The 21529-nt window shown below is 42.3% G+C and overlaps 1 protein-coding gene across 1 annotated transcript in view; it reads right to left on the bottom strand.

Annotated features, from left to right (window-relative positions):
* LOC115183147 (PHD finger protein 21B) overlaps positions 1-21529 on the bottom strand; it is a 45551-nt gene that overhangs the window by 4738 nt on the left and 19284 nt on the right. The window contains exons 7-11 of the mRNA XM_029744474.1: positions 20458-20512; positions 9658-9680; positions 5578-5736; positions 3417-3483; positions 2655-2758 (exon numbers count right to left, since the gene is read on the bottom strand). Of these exons, the coding sequence (XP_029600334.1) occupies positions 2655-2758; positions 3417-3483; positions 5578-5736; positions 9658-9680; positions 20458-20512 (408 nt within the window). The remainder of the gene's footprint in view (positions 1-2654; positions 2759-3416; positions 3484-5577; positions 5737-9657; positions 9681-20457; positions 20513-21529) is intronic.

The raw sequence follows: 21529 nt of genomic DNA, 5'->3' as shown, positions 1-21529 counted from the left end.
CGGGAATACAGCGATAAGCAGACCACCTGTAGTAGTAGTAGTAAATCTGTCCACGCGGGAATACAGCGATAAGCAGACCACCAGTAGTAGTAGTAATCTGTCCACGCGGGAATACAGCGATAAGCAGACCACCAGTAGTAGTAGTAATCTGTCCACGCGGGAATACAGCGATAAGCAGACCACCAGTAGTAGTAGTAAATCTGTCCACGCGGGAATACAGCGATAAGCAGACCACCAGTAGTAGTAAATCTGTCCACGCGGGAATACAGCGATAAGCAGACCACCAGTAGTAGTAGTAGTAAATCTGTCCACGCGGGAATACAGCGATAAGCAGACCACCAGTAGTAGTAGTAAATCTGTCCACGCGGGAATACAGCGATAAGCAGACCACCAGTAGTAGTAGTAATCTGTCCACGCGGGAATACAGCGATAAGCAGACCACCAGTAGTAGTAGTAGTAAATCTGTCCACGCGGGAATACAGCGATAAGCAGACCACCAGTAGTAGTAGTAATCTGTCCACGCGGGAATACAGCGATAAGCAGACCACCAGTAGTAGTAGTAAATCTGTCCACGCGGGAATACAGCGATAAGCAGACCACCAGTAGTAGTAGTAAATCTGTCCACGCGGGAATACAGCGATAAGCAGACCACCAGTAGTAGTAAATCTGTCCACGCGGGAATACAGCGATAAGCAGACCACCAGTAGTAGTAGTAAATCTGTCCACGCGGGAATACAGCGATAAGCAGACCACCAGTAGTAGTAGTAAATCTGTCCACGCGGGAATACAGCGATAAGCAGACCACCAGTAGTAGTAGTAGTAGTAATCTGTCCACGCGGGAATACAGCGATAAGCAGACCACCAGTAGTAGTAGTAAATCTGTCCACGCGGGAATACAGCGATAAGCAGACCACCTGTAGTAGTAGTAAATCTGTCCACGCGGGAATACAGCGATAAGCAGACCACCTGTAGTAGTAGTAAATCTGTCCACGCGGGAATACAGCGATAAGCAGACCACCAGTAGTAGTAATCTGTCCACGCGGAAATACAGCGATAAGCAGACCACCTGTAGTAGTAGTAATCTGTCCACGCGGGAATACAGCGATAAGCAGACCACCTGTAGTAGTAGTAAATCTGTCCACGCGGGAATACAGCGATAAGCAGACCACCAGTAGTAGTAAATCTGTCCACGCGGGAATACAGCGATAAGCAGACCACCAGTAGTAGTAGTAAATCTGTCCACGCGGGAATACAGCGATAAGCAGACCACCTGTAGTAGTAGTAAATCTGTCCACGCGGGAATACAGCGATAAGCAGACCACCAGTAGTAGTAGTAAATCTGTCCACGCGGGAATACAGCGATAAGCAGACCACCAGTAGTAGTAGTAGTAAATCTGTCCACGCGGGAATACAGCGATAAGCAGACCACCAGTAGTAGTAGTAAATCTGTCCACGCGGGAATACAGCGATAAGCAGACCACCAGTAGTAGTAAATCTGTCCACGCGGGAATACAGCGATAAGCAGACCACCAGTAGTAGTAGTAAATCTGTCCACGCGGGAATACAGCGATAAGCAGACCACCAGTAGTAGTAATCTGTCCACGCGGGAATACAGCGATAAGCAGACCACCAGTAGTAGTAGTAAATCTGTCCACGCGGGAATACAGCGATAAGCAGACCACCAGTAGTAGTAGTAAATCTGTCCACGCGGGAATACAGCGATAAGCAGACCACCAGTAGTAGTAATCTGTCCACGCGGGAATACAGCGATAAGCAGACCACCAGTAGTAGTAAATCTGTCCACGCGGGAATACAGCGATAAGCAGACCACCAGTAGTAGTAGTAAATCTGTCCACGCGGGAATACAGCGATAAGCAGACCACCAGTAGTAGTAGTAATCTGTCCACGCGGGAATACAGCGATAAGCAGACCACCAGTAGTAGTAGTAAATCTGTCCACGCGGGAATACAGCGATAAGCAGACCACCAGTAGTAGTAGTAAATCTGTCCACGCGGGAATACAGCGATAAGCAGACCACCAGTAGTAGTAATCTGTCCACGCGGGAATACAGCGATAAGCAGACCACCAGTAGTAGTAGTAGTAAATCTGTCCACGCGGGAATACAGCGATAAGCAGACCACCAGTAGTAGTAGTAATCTGTCCATGCGGGAATACAGCGATAAGCAGACCACCAGTAGTAGTAATCTGTCCACGCGGGAATACAGCGATAAGCAGACCACCTGCCTTCACACCTTTGGGTCAACGCCTCCCATTGATAAGGTGGAGACAAATCTCAACATTATATGCAGGATCTCTGTCTGTAATTCAATCAAACTTGCAGTGTGGTAAAACCACATTCTAAGTATGAGAGAGGGGTTAACCTAGTCTAGGGTACATATTGCGTGTTTGTTTGTGTTGGGTCAGAGGGTCAGAGGTCATACCGTGAGGGACTTGCTGATTGGTTGGTCCTGCTGTACTGTGTTGTGAGCGGGTCAGAGTTCAGAGGTCATACCGTGAGGGACTTGCTGATTGGTTGGTCCTGCTGTACTGTGTTGTGAGCGGGTCAGAGTTCAGAGGTCATACCGTGAGGGACTTGCTGATTGGTTGGTCCTGCTGTACTGTGTTGTGAGCGGGTCAGAGTTCAGAGGTCATACCGTGAGGGACTTGCTGAGTTGTTGGTCCTGCTCCTCCAGGTGAGCACACTCCTTCTTCAGCTCTACATTCCTCCTGAGCAAACTCCTCTTCTCCCCCTCTCTCACTAAACACACAATACACCTAGCATTAACACAGCATCACACACACACACACACACACACCTAGCATTAACACAGCATCACACACACACACACAATACACCTAGCATTAACACAGCATCTCACACACACACACACACACACAATACACCTAGCATTAACACAGCATCACACACACACACACACACACACACACACACACACACACACACACAAACTCCTCTTCTCCCCCTCTCTCACTAAACACACAATACACCTAGCATTAACACAGCATCACACACACACACACACACAATACACCTAGCATTAACACAGCATCACACACACACACACACACACACAAACTCCTCTTCTCCCCCTCTCTCACTAAACACACAATACACCTAGCATTAACACAGCATCACACACACACACACACACACACACACACACACAATACACCTAGCATTAACACAGCATAACACACACACACACACACAATACCTCTAGCATTAACACAGCATCACACACACACACACACACACACACACACAATACACCTAGCATTAACACAGCATCACACACACACACACACACACAATACCTCTAGCATTAACACAGCATAACACACACACTGCAGGCCCATCTGCCACATGCCAGCTAAGTAAAGGAGTCCATTCTCACCCGTCTTGTGTGTAACATAGGACTGGACGAAGTTCTGTGGCCACGACATGTTCTCTTTGTTCAGAACCTTCAGGACGAAGGAAAACACAAGTTTATAAAATGGAGGACAATGGAAACAGTTACCTTCCCTTCATAAACTACAATCAGTAGTGTTGTTATAGTCAGATATCATTCAGTAGTGTTGTTATAGTCAGATATCATTCAGTAGTGTTGTTATAGTCAGATATCATTCAGTAGTGTTGTTATAATCAGTAGATATCATTCAGTAGTGTTGTTATAGTCAGATATCATTCAGTAGTGTTGTTATAGTCAGATATCATTCAGTAGTGTTGTTATAATCAGTAGATATCATTCAGTAGTGTTGTTATAGTCAGATATCATTCAGTAGTGTTGTTATAGTCAGCAGATATCATTCAGTAGTGTTGTTATAGTCAGCAGATATCATTCAGTAGTGTTGTTATAGTCATATCATTCAGTAGTGTTGTTATAGTCAGCAGATATCATTCAGTAGTGTTGTTATAGTCAGATATCATTCAGTAGTGTTGTTATAGTCAGATGTCATTCAGTAGTGTTGTTATAGTCAGATATCATTCAGTAGTGTTGTTATAGTCAGCAGATATCATTCAGTAGTGTTGTTATAGTCAGATATCATTCAGTAGTGCTGTTATAGTCAGATATCATTCAGTAGTGTTGTTATAGTCAGATATCATTCAGTAGTGTTGTTATAGTCAGTAGATATCATTCAGTAGTGTTGTTATAGTCAGATATCATTCAGTAGTGTTGTTATAGTCAGCAGATATCATTCAGTAGTGTTGTTATAGTCAGATATCATTCAGTAGTGTTGTTATAGTCATATCATTCAGTAGTGTTGTTATAGTCAGATATCATTCAGTAGTGTTGTTATAGTCAGATATCATTCAGTAGTGTTGTTATAGTCAGATGTCATTCAGTAGTGTTGTTATAGTCAGATATCATTCAGTAGTGTTGTTATAGTCAGATATCATTCAGTAGTGTTGTTATAATCAGCAGATATCATTCAGTAGTGTTGTTATAGTCAGATATCATTCAGTAGTGTTGTTATAGTCAGATGTCATTCAGTAGTGTTGTTATAATCAGCAGATATCATTCAGTAGTGTTGTTATAGTCAGATATCATTCAGTAGTGTTGTTATAGTCAGATGTCATTCAGTAGTGTTGTTATAGTCAGATATCATTCAGTAGTGTTGTTATAGTCAGCAGATATCATTCAGTAGTGTTGTTATAGTCAGATATCATTCAGTAGTGTTGTTATAGTCAGCAGATATCATTCAGTAGTGCTGTTATAGTCAGATATCATTCAGTAGTGTTGTTATAGTCAGATATCATTCAGTAGTGTTGTTATAGTCAGTAGATATCATTCAGTAGTGTTGTTATAGTCAGATATCATTCAGTAGTGTTGTTATAGTCAGATGTCATTCAGTAGTGTTGTTATAGTCATATCATTCAGTAGTGTTGTTATAGTCAGATATCATTCAGTAGTGTTGTTATAGTCAGATATCATACAGTAGTGTTGTTATAGTCATATCATTCAGTAGTGTTGTTATAGTCAGATATCATTCAGTAGTGTTGTTATAGTCAGATATCATTCAGTAGTGTTGTTATAGTCAGATGTCATTCAGTAGTGTTGTTATAATCAGCAGATATCATTCAGTAGTGTTGTTATAGTCAGATATCATTCAGTAGTGTTGTTATAGTCAGATGTCATTCAGTAGTGTTGTTATAGTCAGATATCATTCAGTAGTGTTGTTATAGTCAGATATCATTCAGTAGTGTTGTTATAGTCAGATGTCATTCAGTAGTGTTGTTATAATCAGCAGATATCATTCAGTAGTGTTGTTATAGTCAGATATCATTCAGTAGTGTTGTTATAGTCAGATATCATTCAGTAGTGTTGTTATAGTCAGATATCATTCAGTAGTGTTGTTATAGTCAGATATCATTCAGTAGTGTTGTTATAGTCAGATATCATTCAGTAGTGTTGTTATAGTCATATCATTCAGTAGTGTTGTTATAGTCAGTAGATATCATTCAGTAGTGTTGTTATAGTCTTAAGATGTTGCTGTAGCATTACAAAGTATCCGTTCTAACCCAACCAGATGTATTTCCCCTCTCTAGCTTCTCACCTTCTTCTGACACTTGGTGCAGACCCAGACCCCCCGGGGCGGTGTTCTGAGAGGTGGGTGCAGGCAGTCAGGGTGGTAGGCTCTGGGACAGTTGTGGCATAGCTGCAGCTCTCCTTCCTCCTTGCACACAGAGCAGTGGTCGTCATGCTCCAGCTCTTCCTGTCAGACAGACACACAGTCAGACGGTCAGGACACATAGCTGTTAGTGCTTCCATTCCACCTGCCATTCAATACCACAGTCACGTCAAGTCTAAACAACTTCCACTTTTTCAGTGGATCTACAGTGACTGTAGATCCACTGTAAAGTATTGAATGATTGATTGATTGATCCAGTGACACAATGGATATCTCTCTGTTTACATCGTCCCCTCATCCCTCTGATTACATCGTCCCCTCATCTCTCTGTTTACATCGTCCCCTCGTCTCTCTGGTTACATCGTCCCCTCATCTCTCTGTTTACATCGTCCCCTCGTCTCTCTGGTTACATCGTCCCCTCATCTCTCTGATTACATCGTCCCCTCATCTCTCTGATTACATCGTCCCCTCATCTCTCTGATTACATCGTCCCTCATCGTCCCCTCGTCTCTCTGGTTACATCGTCCCCTCATCTCTCTGATTACATCGTCCCCTCATCTCTCTGATTACATCGTCCCCTCATCTCTCTGATTACATCGTCCCTCGTCTCTCTGATTACATCGTCTCTCTGATTACATCGTCCCCTCATCTCTCTGATTACATCATCTCTCTGATTACATCGTCCCTCATCTCTCTGATTACATCGTCCCCTCATCTCTCTGATTACATCGTCCCTCATCGTCCCTCGTCTCTCTGGTTACATCGTCCCCTCATCTCTCTGGTTACATCGTCCCCTCATCTCTCTGATTACATCGTCCCCTCATCTCTCTGATTACATCGTCCCCTCATCTCTCTGATTACATCGTCCCCTCATCTCTCTGATTACATCGTCCCTCATCGTCCCTCGTCTCTCTGGTTACATCGTCCCCTCATCTCTCTGATTACATCGTCCCCTCATCTCTCTGATTACATCGTCCCTCATCGTCCCTCGTCTCTCTGGTTACATCGTCCCCTCATCTCTCTGATTACATCGTCCCCTCATCTCTCTGATTACATCGTCCCCTCATCTCTCTGATTACATCGTCCCTCGTCTCTCTGATTACATCGTCTCTCTGATTACATCGTCCCCTCATCTCTCTGATTACATCATCTCTCTGATTACATCGTCCCTCATCTCTCTGATTACATCGTCCCCTCATCTCTCTGATTACATCGTCCCTCATCGTCCCTCGTCTCTCTGGTTACATCGTCCCCTCATCTCTCTGGTTACATCGTCCCCTCATCTCTCTGATTACATCGTCCCCTCATCTCTCTGATTACATCGTCCCCTCATCTCTCTGATTACATCGTCCCCTCATCTCTCTGATTACATCGTCCCTCATCGTCCCTCGTCTCTCTGGTTACATCGTCCCCTCATCTCTCTGATTACATCGTCCCCATCATCTCTCTGATTACATCGTCCCTCATCGTCCCTCGTCTCTCTGGTTACATCGTCCCCTCATCTCTCTGATTACATCGTCCCCTCATCTCTCTGATTACATCGTCCCTCATCTCTCTGATTACATCGTCCCCTCGTCTCTCTGATTACATCGTCCCCTCATCTCTCCGATTACATCGTCCCTCATCTCTCTGATTACATCGTCCCCTCATCTCTCTGATTACATCATCTCTCTGATTACATCATCCCTCATCTCTCTGATTACATCGTCCCTCATCGTCCCTCATCTCTCTGATTACATCGTCCCCTCGTCTCTCTGATTACATCGTCCCCTCATCTCTCCGATTACATCGTCCCTCATCTCTCTGATTACATCGTCCCTCATCGTCCCTCATCTCTCTGATTACATCGTCCCTCATCGTCCCTCATCTCTCTGATTACATCGTCCCCTCGTCTCTCTGATTACATCGTCCCCTCATCTCTCCGATTACATCGTCCCCTCGTCTCTCTGATTACATCGTCCCCTCATCTCTCCGATTACATCGTCCCCTCATCTCTCTGATTACATCATCTCTCTGATTACATCGTCCCCTCGTCTCTCTGATTACATCGTCCCTCATCTCTCTGATTACATCGTCCCCTCATCTCTCTGGTTACATCGTCCCCTCATCTCTCTGATTACATCGTCCCCTCATCTCTCTGATTACATTGTCCCTCATCGTCCCTCATCTCTCTGATTACATCGTCCCTCATCGTCCCCTCATCTCTCTGATTACATCGTCCCCTCATCTCTCTGATTACATCGTCCCTCATCGTTCCCTCGTCTCTCTGATTACATCGTCCCCTCATCTCTCTGATTACATCATCCCCTCATCTCTCAAATGTCTGCTGGAAATACTACTCCAGAGGCAGGAAGGAGAATATCTGTCTAAATTTGCTAAATTTGCTACACCACTATCTACAGTATACAACACCACTATCTACAGTATACAACACTACAACACCACTATCTACAGTATACAACACTACAACACCACTATCTACAGTATACAACACCACTATCTACAGTATACAACACTACAACACCACTATCTACAGTATACAACACTACAACACCACTATCTACAGTATACAACACTACAACACCACTATCTACAGTATACAACACTACAACACCACTATCTACAGTATACAACACTACAACACCACTATCTACAGTATACAACACCACTATCAACAGTTTACCACACTACAACACCACTATCTACAGTATACAACACTACAACACCACTATCTACAGTATACAACACCACTATCTACAGTATACAACACTACAACACCACTATCTACAGTATACCACAGTACAACACCACTATCTACAGTATACAACACTACAACACCACTATCTACAGTATACAACACTACAACACCACTATCTAGAGTATACAACACTACAACACCACTATCTACAGTATACAACACTACAACACCACTATCTACAGTATACAACACTACAACACCACTATCTACAGTATACAACACTACAACACCACTATCTACAGTGTACAACACTACAACACCACTATCTACAGTATACAACACTACAACACCACTATCTACAGTATACAACACTAGAACACCACTATCTACAGTATACAACACTACAACACCACTATCTACAGTATACAACACTACAACACCACTATCTACAGTATACAACACCACTATCTACAGTATACAACACTACAACACCACTATCTACAGTATACAACACTACAACACCACTATCTACAGTATACCACACTACAACACCACTATCTACAGTATACAACACTACAACACCACTATCTACAGTATACAACACCACTATCTACAGTATACAACACCACTATCTATAGTATAAAACACTACAACACCACTATCTACAGTATACAACACCACTATCTACAGTATACAACACCACTATCTACAGTATACAACACCACAACACCACTATATACAGTATACCACACTACAACACCACTATCTAGAGTATACAACACTACAACACCACTATCTACAGTATAAAACACTACAACACCACTATCTACAGTATACAACACCACTATCTACAGTATACAACACTACAACACCACTATCTACAGTATACAACACCACTATCTACAGTATTCAACACTACAACACCACTATCTACAGTATACCACAGTACAACACCACTATCTACAGTATACAACACTACAACACCACTATCTACAGTATACAACACCACTATCTACAGTATACAACACTACAACACCACTATCTACAGTATACAACACTACAACACCACTATCTACAGTATACAACACCACTATCTACAGTATACAACACCACTATCTACAGTATACCACACTACAACACCACTATCTACAGTATACAACACTACAACACCACTATCTACAGTATACAACACTACAACACCACTATCTACAGTATACAACACTACAACACCACTATCTACAGTATACAACACTACAACACCACTATCTACAGTCCTAGCTGTATTCACGTCATGCTCCAGTACGTACCTTCCATCTGTAGTCCCCAGTGGCTAGCGTGCGTAACACAGGAAGCAGATAACAGGTTAGTCGCCGACAACAGGTGAAGACATATGGGGGTTGAGCAGCGGGTTTGGGCCAGAGAGGGGGAGGGGTGCGGCAGCAGCAGGGTTTTAGACCGGGAAACATTAAGCAACAGACCTGCAACATCTCTGTTCTGGGGAACTCAGCTCAGATCAACACAGTCCATGCTCTAGTCTAGTAGGATACAGTGTGATTACAGTCCATGCTCTAGTCTAGAAGGATACAGTGTGATTACAGTCCATGCTCTAGTCTAGTAGGATACAGTGTGATTACAGTCCATGCTCTAGTCTAGTAGGATACAGTGTGATTACAGTCCATGCTCTAGTCTAGAAGGATGCAGTGTGATTACAGTCCATGCTCTAGTCTAGTAGGATACAGTGTGATTACAGTCCATGCTCTAGTCTAGTAGGATACAGTGCGATTACAGTCCATGCTCTAGTCTAGAAGGATACAGTGTGATTACAGTCCATGCTCTAGTCTAGTAGGATACAGTGTAATTACAGTCCATGCTCTAGTCTAGTAGGATGCAGTGTAATTACAGTCCATGCTCTAGTCTAGAAGGATACAGTGTGATTACAGTCCATGCTCTAGTCTAGTAGGATACAGTGTGATTACAGTCCATGCTCTAGTCTAGTAGGATACAGTGTGATTACAGTCCATGCTCTAGTCTAGTAGGATACAGTGTAATTACAGTCCATGCTCTAGTCTAGTAGGATACAGTGTAATCACAGTCCATGCTCTAGTCTAGTAGGGTGCAGTGTAATTACAGTCCATGCTCTAGTCTAGTAGGATGCAGTGTGATTACAGTCCATGCTCTAGTCTAGTAGGATGCAGTGTAATTACAGTCCATGCTCTAGTCTAGAAGGATACAGTGTGATTACAGTCCATGCTCTAGTCTAGTAGGATACAGTGTAATTACAGTCCATGCTCTAGTCTAGTAGGATACAGTGTAATCACAGTCCATGCTCTAGTCTAGTAGGGTGCAGTGTAATTACAGTCCATGCTCTAGTCTAGTAGGATGCAGTGTGATTACAGTCCATGCTCTAGTCTAGTAGGATGCAGTGTAATTACAGTCCATGCTCTAGTCTAGAAGGATACAGTGTGATTACAGTCCATGCTCTAGTCTAGTAGGATACAGTGTAATTACAGTCCATGCTCTAGTCTAGTAGGATACAGTGTAATTACAGTTCATGCTCTAGTCTAGTAGGATACAGTGTAATTACAGTCCATGCTCTAGTCTAGTAGGATACAGTGTAATTACAGTCCATGCTCTAGTCTAGTAGGATACAGTGTAATTACAGTCCATGCTCTAGTCTAGTAGGATACAGTGTGATTACAGTACAAGCTCTGTGGCCTGGACCTCTTTCTGATCAACCACAAAGTCCAGCTATAATGTTTATAGATGTGCAATTTATTGATGGGTAAGTATGAATGTGTTTTAGCTGTCCTGTCTAGTTGTGTTGATGGGGGTCAGTATAAATGTGTTTTACCAGTCCTGTCAAGTTGTGTTGATGGGTGTCAGTATAAATGTGTTTTACCAGTCCTGTCTAGTTGTGTTGATGGGTCAGTATAAATGTGTTTTACCAGTCCTGTCTAGTTGTGTTGATGGGTCAGTATGAATGTGTTTTACCAGTCCTGTCTAGTTGTGTTGATGGGTCAGTATAATTGTGTTTTACCAGTCCTGTCTAGTTGTGTTGATGGGTCAGTATAAATGTGTTTTACCAGTCCTGTCTAGTTGTGTTGATGGGTCAGTATAAATGTGTATTACCAGTCCTGTCTAGTTGTGTTGATGGGTCAGTATAAATGTGTTTTACCAGTCCTGTCTAGTTGTGTTGATGGGTCAGTATAAATGTGTTTTACCAGTCCTGTCTAGTGGTGTTGATGGGGGTCAGTATAAATGTGTTTTACCAGTCCTGTCTAGTTGTGTTGATGGGTCAGTATAAATGGTTTTTAACCAGTCCTGTCTAGTTGTGTTGATGGGTCAGTATAAATAGTGTTTTACCAGTCCTGTCTAGTTGTGTTGATGGGGTCAGTATAAATGTGTTTTACCAGTCCTGTCTAGTTGTATTGATGGGGGTCAGTATAAATGTGTTTTACCAGTCCTGTCTAGTTGTGTTGATGGGGGTCAGTATAAATGGGTTTTACCAGTCCTGTCTAGTTGTGTTGATGGGTCAGTATAAATGGGTTTTACCAGTCCTGTCTAGTTGTGTTGATGGGTCAGTATAAATGTGTTTTACCAGTCCTGTCTAGTTGTGTTGATGGGTCAGTATAAATGTGCTTTACCAGTCCTGTCTAGTTGTATTGATGGGTCAGTATAAATGTGTATTACCAGTCCTGTCTAGTTGTGTTGATGGGTCAGTATAAATGTGTTTTACCAGTCCTGTCTAGTTGTATTGATGGGGGTCAGTATAAATGTGTTTTACCAGTCCTGTCTAGATGTGTTGATGGGGGATGTATAAATGTGTTTTACCAGTCCTGTCTAGTTGTGTTGATGGGGGTCAGTATAAATGTGCTTTACCAGTCCTGTCTAGTTGTGTTGATGGGGGTCAGTATAAATGTGTTTTACCAGTCCTGTCTAGTTGTGTTGATGGGTCAGTATAACTGTGTTTTACCAGTCCTGTCTAGTTGTGTTGATGGGTCAGTATAAATAGGTTTTACCAGTCCTGTCTAGTTGTGTTGATGGGTCAGTATAAATGTGTTTTACCAGTCCTGTCTAGTTGTATTGATGGGGGTCAGTATAAATGTGTTTTACCAGTCCTGTCTAGTTGTGTTGATGGGGGATGTATAAATGTGTTTTACCAGTCCTGTCTAGTTGTGTTGATGGGTCAGTATAAATGTGTTTTACCAGTCCTGTCTAGATGTGTTGATGGGGGTCAGTATGAATGTGTTTTACCAGTCCTGTCTAGTTGTGTTGATGGGTCAGTATAAATGTGTTTTACCAGTCCTGTCTAGTTGTATTGATGGGGGTCAGTATAAATGTGTTTTACCAGTCCTGTCTAGTTGTGTTGATGGGGGATGTATAAATGTGTTTTACCAGTCCTGCCTAGTTGTGTTGATGGGTCAGTATAAATGTGTTTTACCAGTCCTGTCTAGATGTGTTGATGGGGGTCAGTATGAATGTGTTTTACCAGTCCTGTCTAGTTGTGTTGATGGGTCAGTATAAATGTGTTTTACCAGTCCTGTCTAGTTGTGTTGATGGGTCAGTATAAATGTGTTTTACCAGTCCTGTCTAGTTGTGTTGATGGGTCAGTATACATGTGTTTTACCAGTCCTGTCTAGTTGTGTTGATGGGTCAGTATAAATGTGTTTTTTATCATTCCTGTCTAGTTGTGTTGATGGGTCAGTATACATGTGTTTTACCAGTCCTGTCTAGGTGTGTTGATGGGGACGTATGAATGTGTTTTACCAGTCCTGTCTAGTTGTGTTGATGGGTCAGTATAAATGTGTTTTACCAGTCCTGTCTAGTTGTGTTGATGGGGGTCAGTATAAATGTGCTTTACCAGTCCTGTCTAGTTGTGTTGATGGGTGTCAGTATAAATGTGTTTTACCAGTCCTGTCTAGTTGTGTTGATGGGTCAGTATAAATGTGTTTTATCAGTCCTGTCTAGTTGTGTTGATGGGTCAGTATAAATGTGTTTTACCAGTCCTGTCTAGTTGTGTTGATGGGTCAGTATAAATGTGTTTTACCAGTCTTGTCTAGCTGTGTTGATGGGTCAGTATAAATGTGCTTTACCAGTCCTGTCTAGTTGTGTTGATGGGTCAGTATACATGTGTTTTACCAGTCCTGTCTAGTTGTGTTGATGGGTCAGTATAAATGTGTTTTACCAGTCCTGTCTAGCTGTGTTGATGGGTCAGTATACATGTGTTTTACCAGTCCTGTCTAGTTGTGTTGATGGGTCAGTATAAATGTGTTTTACCAGTCCTGTCTAGTTGTGTTGATGGGTCAGTATACATGTGTTTTACCAGTCCTGTCTAGGTGTGTTGATGGGGACGTATGAATGTGTTTTACCAGTCCTGTCTAGTTGTGTTGATGGGTCAGTATAAATGTGTTTTACCAGTCCTGTCTAGTTGTGTTGATGGGGGTCAGTATAAATGTGCTTTACCAGTCCTGTCTAGTTGTGTTGATGGGTGTCAGTATAAATGTGTTTTACCAGTCCTGTCTAGTTGTGTTGTTGGGTCAGTATAAATGTGTTTTACCAGTCCTGTCTAGCTGTGTTGATGGGTCAGTATAAATGTGCTTTACCAGTCCTGTCTAGTTGTGTTGATGGGTCAGTATAAAATGTGCTTTACCAGTCCTGTCTAGTTGTGTTGATGGGTCAGTATAAATGTGTTTTACCAGTCCTGTCTAGTTGTGTTGATGGGTCAGTATAAATGTGTTTTACCAGTCCTGTCTAGTTGTGTTGATGGGTCAGTATAAATGTGTTTTACCAGTCCTGTGTAGTTGTGTTGATGGGCCAGTATAAATGTGTTTTACCAGTCCTGTGTAGTTGTGTTGATGGGTCAGTATAAATGTGTTTCACCAGTCCTGTCTAGTTGTGTTGATGGGTCAGTATAAATGTGTTTTACCAGTCCTGTCTAGTTGTGTTGATGGGTCAGTATAAATGTGTTTCACCAGTCCTGTCTAGTTGTGTTGATGGGTCAGTATATAAATGTGTTTCACCAGTCCTGTCTAGTTGTGTTGATGGGTCAGTATAAATGTGTTTCACCAGTCCTGTCTAGTTGTGTTGATGGGCCAGTATAAATGTGTTTCACCAGTCCTGTGTAGTTGTGTGATGGGTCAGTATAAATGTGTTTTACCAGTCCTGTCTAGTTGTGTTGATGGGCCAGTATAAATGTGTTTCACCAGTCCTGTGTAGTTGTGTTGATGGGCCAGTATAAATGTGTTTTACAGTCCTGTCTAGTTGTGTTGATGGGTCAGTATAATGTGTTTCACCAGTCCTGTCTAGTTGTGTTGATGGGTCAGTATAAATGTGTTTCACCAGTCCTGTCTAGTTGTGTTGATGGGCCAGTATAAATGTGTTTCACCAGTCCTGTCTAGTTGTGTTGATGGGTGTCAGTATAAATGTGTTTCACCAGTCCTGTCTAGTTGTGTTTGATGGGTCAGTATATAAATGTGTTTCACCAGTCCTGTCTAGTTGTGTTGATGGGCCAGTATAAATGTGTTTTACCAGTCCTGTCTAGTTGTGTTGATGGGTCAGTATAAATGTGTTTCACCAGTCCTGTCTAGTTGTGTTGATGGGTCAGTATAAATGTGTTTCACCAGTCCTGTGTAGTTGTGTTGATGGGTCAGTATAAATGTGTTTTACCAGTCCTGTCTAGTTGTGTTGATGGGTCAGTATAAATGTGTTTCACCAGTCCTGTCTAGTTGTGTTTGATGGGTCAGTATAAATGTGTTTCACCAGTCCTGTCTAGTTGTGTTGATGGGTCAGTATAAAGGTGTGTTTCACCAGTCCTGTCTAGTTTGTGTTGATGGGTCAGTATAAATGTGGTTTACCAGTCCTGTCTAGTTGTGTGATGGGTCAGTATAAATGTGTTTCACCAGTCCTGTCTAGTTGTGTTGATGGTTCAGTATAAATGTGTTTTACAAGTCCTGTCTAGTTGTGTTGTTGGGTCAGTATAAATGTGTTTCACCAGTCCTGTCTAGTTGTGTTGATGGGTCAGTATAAATGTGTTTTACCAGTCCTGTCTAGTTGTGTTGATGGGTCAGTATAAATGTGTTTTACCAGTCCTGTCTAGTTGTGTTGATGGGTCAGTATAAATGTGTTTCACCAGTCCTGTCTAGTTGTGTTGATGGGCCAGTATAAATGTGCTTTACCCAGTCCTGTCTAGTTGTTGTTGATGGGTCAGTATAAATGTGTATTACCAGTCCTGTCTAGTTGTGTTGATGGGTCAGTATAAATGTGTTTCACCAGTCCTGTCTAGTTGTGTTGATGGGTCAGTATAAATGTGTTTCACCAGTCCTGTCTAGTTGTGTTGATGGGTCAGTATAAATGTGCTTTACCAGTCCTGTCTAGTTGTGTTGATGGGTCAGTATAATGTGTATTACCAGTCCTGTCTAGTTGTGTTGATGGGTCAGTATAAATGTGTTTTACCAGTCCTGTCTAGTTGTGTTGATGGGTCAGTATAAATGTGTTTTACCAGTCCTGTCTAGTGGTGTTGATGGGGGTCAGTATAAATGTGTTTTACCAGTCCTGTCTAGTTGTGTTGATGGGTCAGTATAAATGTGTTTTACCAGTCCTGTCTAGTTGTGTTGATGGGTCAGTATAAATAGGTTTTACCAGTCCTGTCTAGTTGTGTTGATGGGTCAGTATAAATGTGTTTTACCAGTCCTGTCTAGTTGTATTGATGGGGGTCAGTATAAATGTGTTTTACCAGTCCTGTCTAGTTGTGTTGATGGGGGTCAGTATAAATGTGTTTTACCAGTCCTGTCTAGTTGTGTTGATGGGTCAGTATAAATGGGTTTTACCAGTCCTGTCTAGTTGTGTTGATGGGGTCAGTATGAAATGTGTTTTTACCAGTCCTGTCTAGTTGTGTTGATGGGTCAGTATAAATGTGTTTTACCAGTCCTGTCTAGTTGTGTTGATGGGTCAGTATAAATGTGCTTTACCAGTCCTGTCTAGTTGTATTGATGGGTCAGTAATAATGTGTTATTACCAGTCCTGTCTAGTTGTGTTGATGGGGGTCAGTATAAATGTGTTTACCAGTCCTGTCTAGTTGTAGTTGATGGGGTCAGTATAAATGGTTTTTACCAGTCCTGTCTAGATTGTGTTGATGGGTCGATGTATAAATGTGTTTTTACCCAGTCCTGTCTAGTTGTGTTGATGGGTCAGTATAAATGTGCTTTTACCAGTCCTGTCTAGTTGTGTTGATGGGGTCAGTATAAATACAGTCCTGTCTAGTGTGTTGATGGGTCAGTATAACTGTGTTTTACCAGTCCTGTCTAGTTGTGTTGATGGGTCAGTATAAATAGGTTTTACCAGTCCTGTCTAGTTGTGTTGATGGGTCAGTATAAATGTGTTTTACCAGTCCTGTCTAGTTGTATTGATGGGGGTCAGTATAAATGTGTTTACCAGTCCTGTCTAGTTGTGTTGATGGGGGATGTATAAATGTGTTTTACCAGTCCTGTCTAGTTGTGTTGATGGGTCAGTATAAATGTGTTTTACCAGTCCTGTCTAGATGTGTGATGGGGGTCAGTATGAATGTGTTTTTACCAGTCCTGTCTAGTTGTGTTGATGGGTCAGTATAAATGTGTTTTACCAGTCCTGTCTAGTTGTATTGATGGGGGTCAGTATAAATGTGTTTTACCAGTCCTGTCTAGTTGTGTTGATGGGGGATGTATAAATGTGTTTTACCAGTCCTGCCTAGTTGTGTTGATGGGTCAGTATAAATGTGTTTTACCAGTCCTGTCTAGATGTGTTGATGGGGGTCAGTATGAATGTGTTTTACCAGTCCTGTCTAGTTGTGTTGATGGGTGAGTATAAGTGTGTTTTACCAGTCCTGTCTAGTTGTGTTGATGGGTGAGTATAAATGTGTTTTACCAGTCCTGTCTAGTTGTGTTGGATGGGTCAGTATACAATGTGTTTTACCAGTCCTGTCTAGTTGTGTTGATTGGGGTCAGTATAAATGGGTTTTTACAGTCCCTGTCTAGTTGTTGTGATGGGTCAGTATACATGTGTTTTACCAGTCCTGTCTAGGTGTGTTGATGGGGACGTATGAATGTGTTTTACCAGTCCTGTCTAGTTGTGTTGATGGGTCAGTATAAATGTGTTTTACCAGTCCTGTCTAGTTGTGTTGATGGGGGTCAGTATAAATGTGCTTTACCAGTCCTGTCTAGTTGTGTTGATGGGTGTCAGTATAAATGTGTTTTACCAGTCCTGTCTAGTTGTGTTGATGGGTCAGTATAAATGTGTTTTATCAGTCCTGTCTAGTTGTGTTGATGGGTCAGTATAAATGTGTTTACCAGTCCTGTCTAGTTGTGTGATGGTGTCAGTATAAATGTGTTTTACCAGTCTGTCTAGTTGTGTTGATGGGTCAGTATAAATGTGTTTTACCAGTCCTGTCTAGTTGTGTTGATGGGTCAGTATACATGTGTTTTACCAGTCCTGTCTAGTTGTGTTGATGGGTCAGTATAAATGTGTTTTACCAGTCTGTCTAGCTGTGTTGATGGGTCAGTATTGTGTTTTACCAGTTCTGTTAGTTGTTGTTTTCATACATGTGTGACCATTTGCGTTGTGTTGATGGGTCAGTTAAAAGTGTGCAGTTAGTCTAGTGTGGGTGGGTAGTATAATGTGTTTTACCAGTCCTGTCTAGTTGTGTTGATGGGTCGTAATGTGTTGTACAGTCCAGTGTCGTTAGTCAGTGATGTGGTTTTACCAGTCCTGTCTCAGTTCGTTTAGGTGGTGTTTGACGGGGACGTATGAATGTGTTTTACCAGTCCTGTCTAGTTGTGTTGATGGGTCAGTATAAATGTGTTTTACCAGTCCTGTCTAGTTGTGTTGATGGGGGTCAGTATAAATGTGCTTTACCAGTCCTGTCTAGTTGTGTTGATGGGTGTCAGTATAAATGTGTTTTACCAGTCCTGTCTAGTTGTGTTGTTGGGTCAGTATAAATGTGTTTTACCAGTCCTGTCTAGCTGTGTTGATGGGTCAGTATAAATGTGCTTTACCAGTCCTGTCTAGTTGTGTTGATGGGTCAGTATAAATGTGCTTTACCAGTCCTGTCTAGTTGTGTTGATGGGTCAGTATAAATGTGTTTCACCAGTCCTGTCTAGTTGTGTTGATGGGTCAGTATAAATGTGTTTTACCAGTCCTGTCTAGTTGTGTTGATGGGTCAGTATAAATGTGTTTTACCAGTCCTGTGTAGTTGTGTTGATGGGCCAGTATAAATGTGTTTTACCAGTCCTGTGTAGTTGTGTTGATGGGTCAGTATAAATGTGTTTCACCAGTCCTGTCTAGTTGTGTTGATGGGTCAGTATAAATGTGTTTTACCAGTCCTGTCTAGTTGTGTTGATGGGTCAGTATAAATGTGTTTCACCAGTCCTGTCTAGTTGTGTTGATGGGTCAGTATATAAATGTGTTTCACCAGTCCTGTCTAGTTGTGTTGATGGGTCAGTATAAATGTGTTTCACCAGTCCTGTCTAGTTGTGTTGATGGGCCAGTATAAATGTGTTTCACCAGTCCTGTGTAGTTGTGTTGATGGGTCAGTATAAATGTGTTTTACCAGTCCTGTCTAGTTGTGTTGATGGGCCAGTATAAATGTGTTTCACCAGTCCTGTGTAGTTGTGTTGATGGGCCAGTATAAATGTGTTTTACCAGTCCTGTCTAGTTGTGTTGATGGGTCAGTATAAATGTGTTTCACCAGTCCTGTCTAGTTGTGTTGATGGGTCAGTATAAATGTGTTTCACCAGTCCTGTCTAGTTGTGTTGATGGGCCAGTATAAATGTGTTTCACCAGTCCTGTCTAGTTGTGTTGATGGGTGTCAGTATAAATGTGTTTCACCAGTCCTGTCTAGTTGTGTTGATGGGTCAGTATATAAATGTGTTTCACCAGTCCTGTCTAGTTGTGTTGATGGGCCAGTATAAATGTGTTTTACCAGTCCTGTCTAGTTGTGTTGATGGGTCAGTATAAATGTGTTTCACCAGTCCTGTCTAGTTGTGTTGATGGGTCAGTATAAATGTGTTTCACCAGTCCTGTGTAGTTGTGTTGATGGGTCAGTATAAATGTGTTTTACCAGTCCTGTCTAGTTGTGTTGATGGGTCAGTATAAATGTGTTTCACCAGTCCTGTCTAGTTGTGTTGATGGGTCAGTATAAATGTGTTTCACCAGTCCTGTCTAGTTGTGTTGATGGGTCAGTATAAATGTGTTTCACCAGTCCTGTCTAGTTGTGTTGATGGGTCAGTATAAATGTGTTTTACCAGTCCTGTCTAGTTGTGTTGATGGGTCAGTATAAATGTGTTTCACCAGTCCTGTCTAGTTGTGTTGATGGGTCAGTATAAATGTGTTTTACCAGTCCTGTCTAGTTGTGTTGTTGGGTCAGTATAAATGTGTTTCACCAGTCCTGTCTAGTTGTGTTGATGGGTCAGTATAAATGTGTTTTACCAGTCCTGTCTAGTTGTGTTGATGGGTCAGTATAAATGTGTTTCACCAGTCCTGTCTAGTTGTGTTGATGGGTCAGTATAAATGTGTTTCACCAGTCCTGTCTAGTTGTGTTGATGGGCCAGTATAAATGTGCTTTACCAGTCCTGTCTAGTTGTGTTGATGGGTCAGTATAAATGTGTATTACCAGTCCTGTCTAGTTGTGTTGATGGGTCAGTATAAATGTGTTTCACCAGTCCTGTCTAGTTGTGTTGATGGGTCAGTATAAATGTGTTTCACCAGTCCTGTCTAGTTGTGTTGATGGGTCAGTATAAATGTGCTTTACCAGTCCTGTCTAGTTGTGTTGATGGGTCAGTATAAATGTGTTTCACCAGTCCTGTCTAGTTGTGTTGATGGGTCAGTATAAATGTGTTTCACCAGTCCTGTGTAGTTGTGTTGATGGGTCAGTATAAATGTGTTTTACCAGTCCTGTCTAGTTGTGTTGATGGGGGTCAGTATAAATTTGTTTTACCAGTCCTGTCTAGTTGTGTTGATGGGTGTCAGTATAAATGTGTTTTACCAGTCCTGTCTAGTTGTGTTGATGGGTCAGTATAAATGTGTTTCACCAGTCCTGTCTAGTTGTGTTGATGGGTCAGTATATAAATGTGCTTTACCTCTCACTGATAGGAAGAGTGGGTTGTCCAGGTAATTTGATGCAAGGCGTTTACGCTGGAAGACAGGAAGTGAGGAGAGAGACAGAGAAAATGTTTACTTCCTTCACCTCTAACACAAACAGGAATTCTGAGAAGACACGTTTTTAGCTCTGCTAAATCGACTCTCAACAGCATTTACTGAATTCGTCCAAGTTACGAGGAAAATAACTTTAGTAGAATCACTGTAGCACACGCTTTGGGAAGTGTTACTGAACATCATGTACGACGTTATGTGGAAAGCACAAGGCACCAGATCCAAAAGACATCAGGGACTAAGGCCATCAGGGACTAAGGCCATCAGAGACTAAGGCCATCAGGGACTAAGGCCATCAGGGACTAAGGCCATCAGAGACTAAGGCCATCAGGGACTAAGGCCATCAGGGACTAAGGCCATCAGGGACTAAGGCCTGTCTAAACTGAACCATCAGAGACTAAGGCCATCAGAGACTAAGGCCATCAGGGACTAAGGCCATCAGGGACTAAGGCCATCAGGGACTAAGGCCATCAGGGACTAAGGCCTGTCTAAACTGAACCATCAGAGACTAAGGCCATCAGAGACCAAGGCCTGTCTAAACTGAACCATCAGAGACTAAGGCCTGTCTAAACTGAACCATCAGAGACTAAGGCCATCAGGGACTAAGGCCATCAGGGACTAAGGCCATCAGAGACTAAGGCCATCAGAGACTAAGGCCATCAGGGACTAAGGCCTGTCTAAACTGAACCCATCAGAGACTAAGGCCATCAGGGTCTAAGGCCATCAGAGACTAAGGCCTGTCTAAACTGAACCATCAGAGACTAAGGCCATCAGAGACTAAGGCCATCGGGGACTAAGGCCATCAGAGACTAAGGCCATCAGAGACTAAGGCCATCAGGGACTAAGGCCATCAGGGACTAAGGCCATCAGAGACTAAGGCCATCAGGGACTAAGGCCAGTCTAAACTGAACCCATCAGAGACTAAGGCCATCAGGGACTAAGGCCATCAGGGACTAAGGCCATCAGAGACTAAGGCCATCAGAGACTAAGGCCATCAGG

Source organism: Salmo trutta, unplaced genomic scaffold (assembly GCF_901001165.1).
Source record: "Salmo trutta unplaced genomic scaffold, fSalTru1.1, whole genome shotgun sequence".
Classification (NCBI taxonomy): domain Eukaryota; kingdom Metazoa; phylum Chordata; class Actinopteri; order Salmoniformes; family Salmonidae; genus Salmo; species Salmo trutta.
Note: the sequence above shows the minus strand (reverse complement) of the source record. Positions and strands in the feature narration are given on the sequence as shown.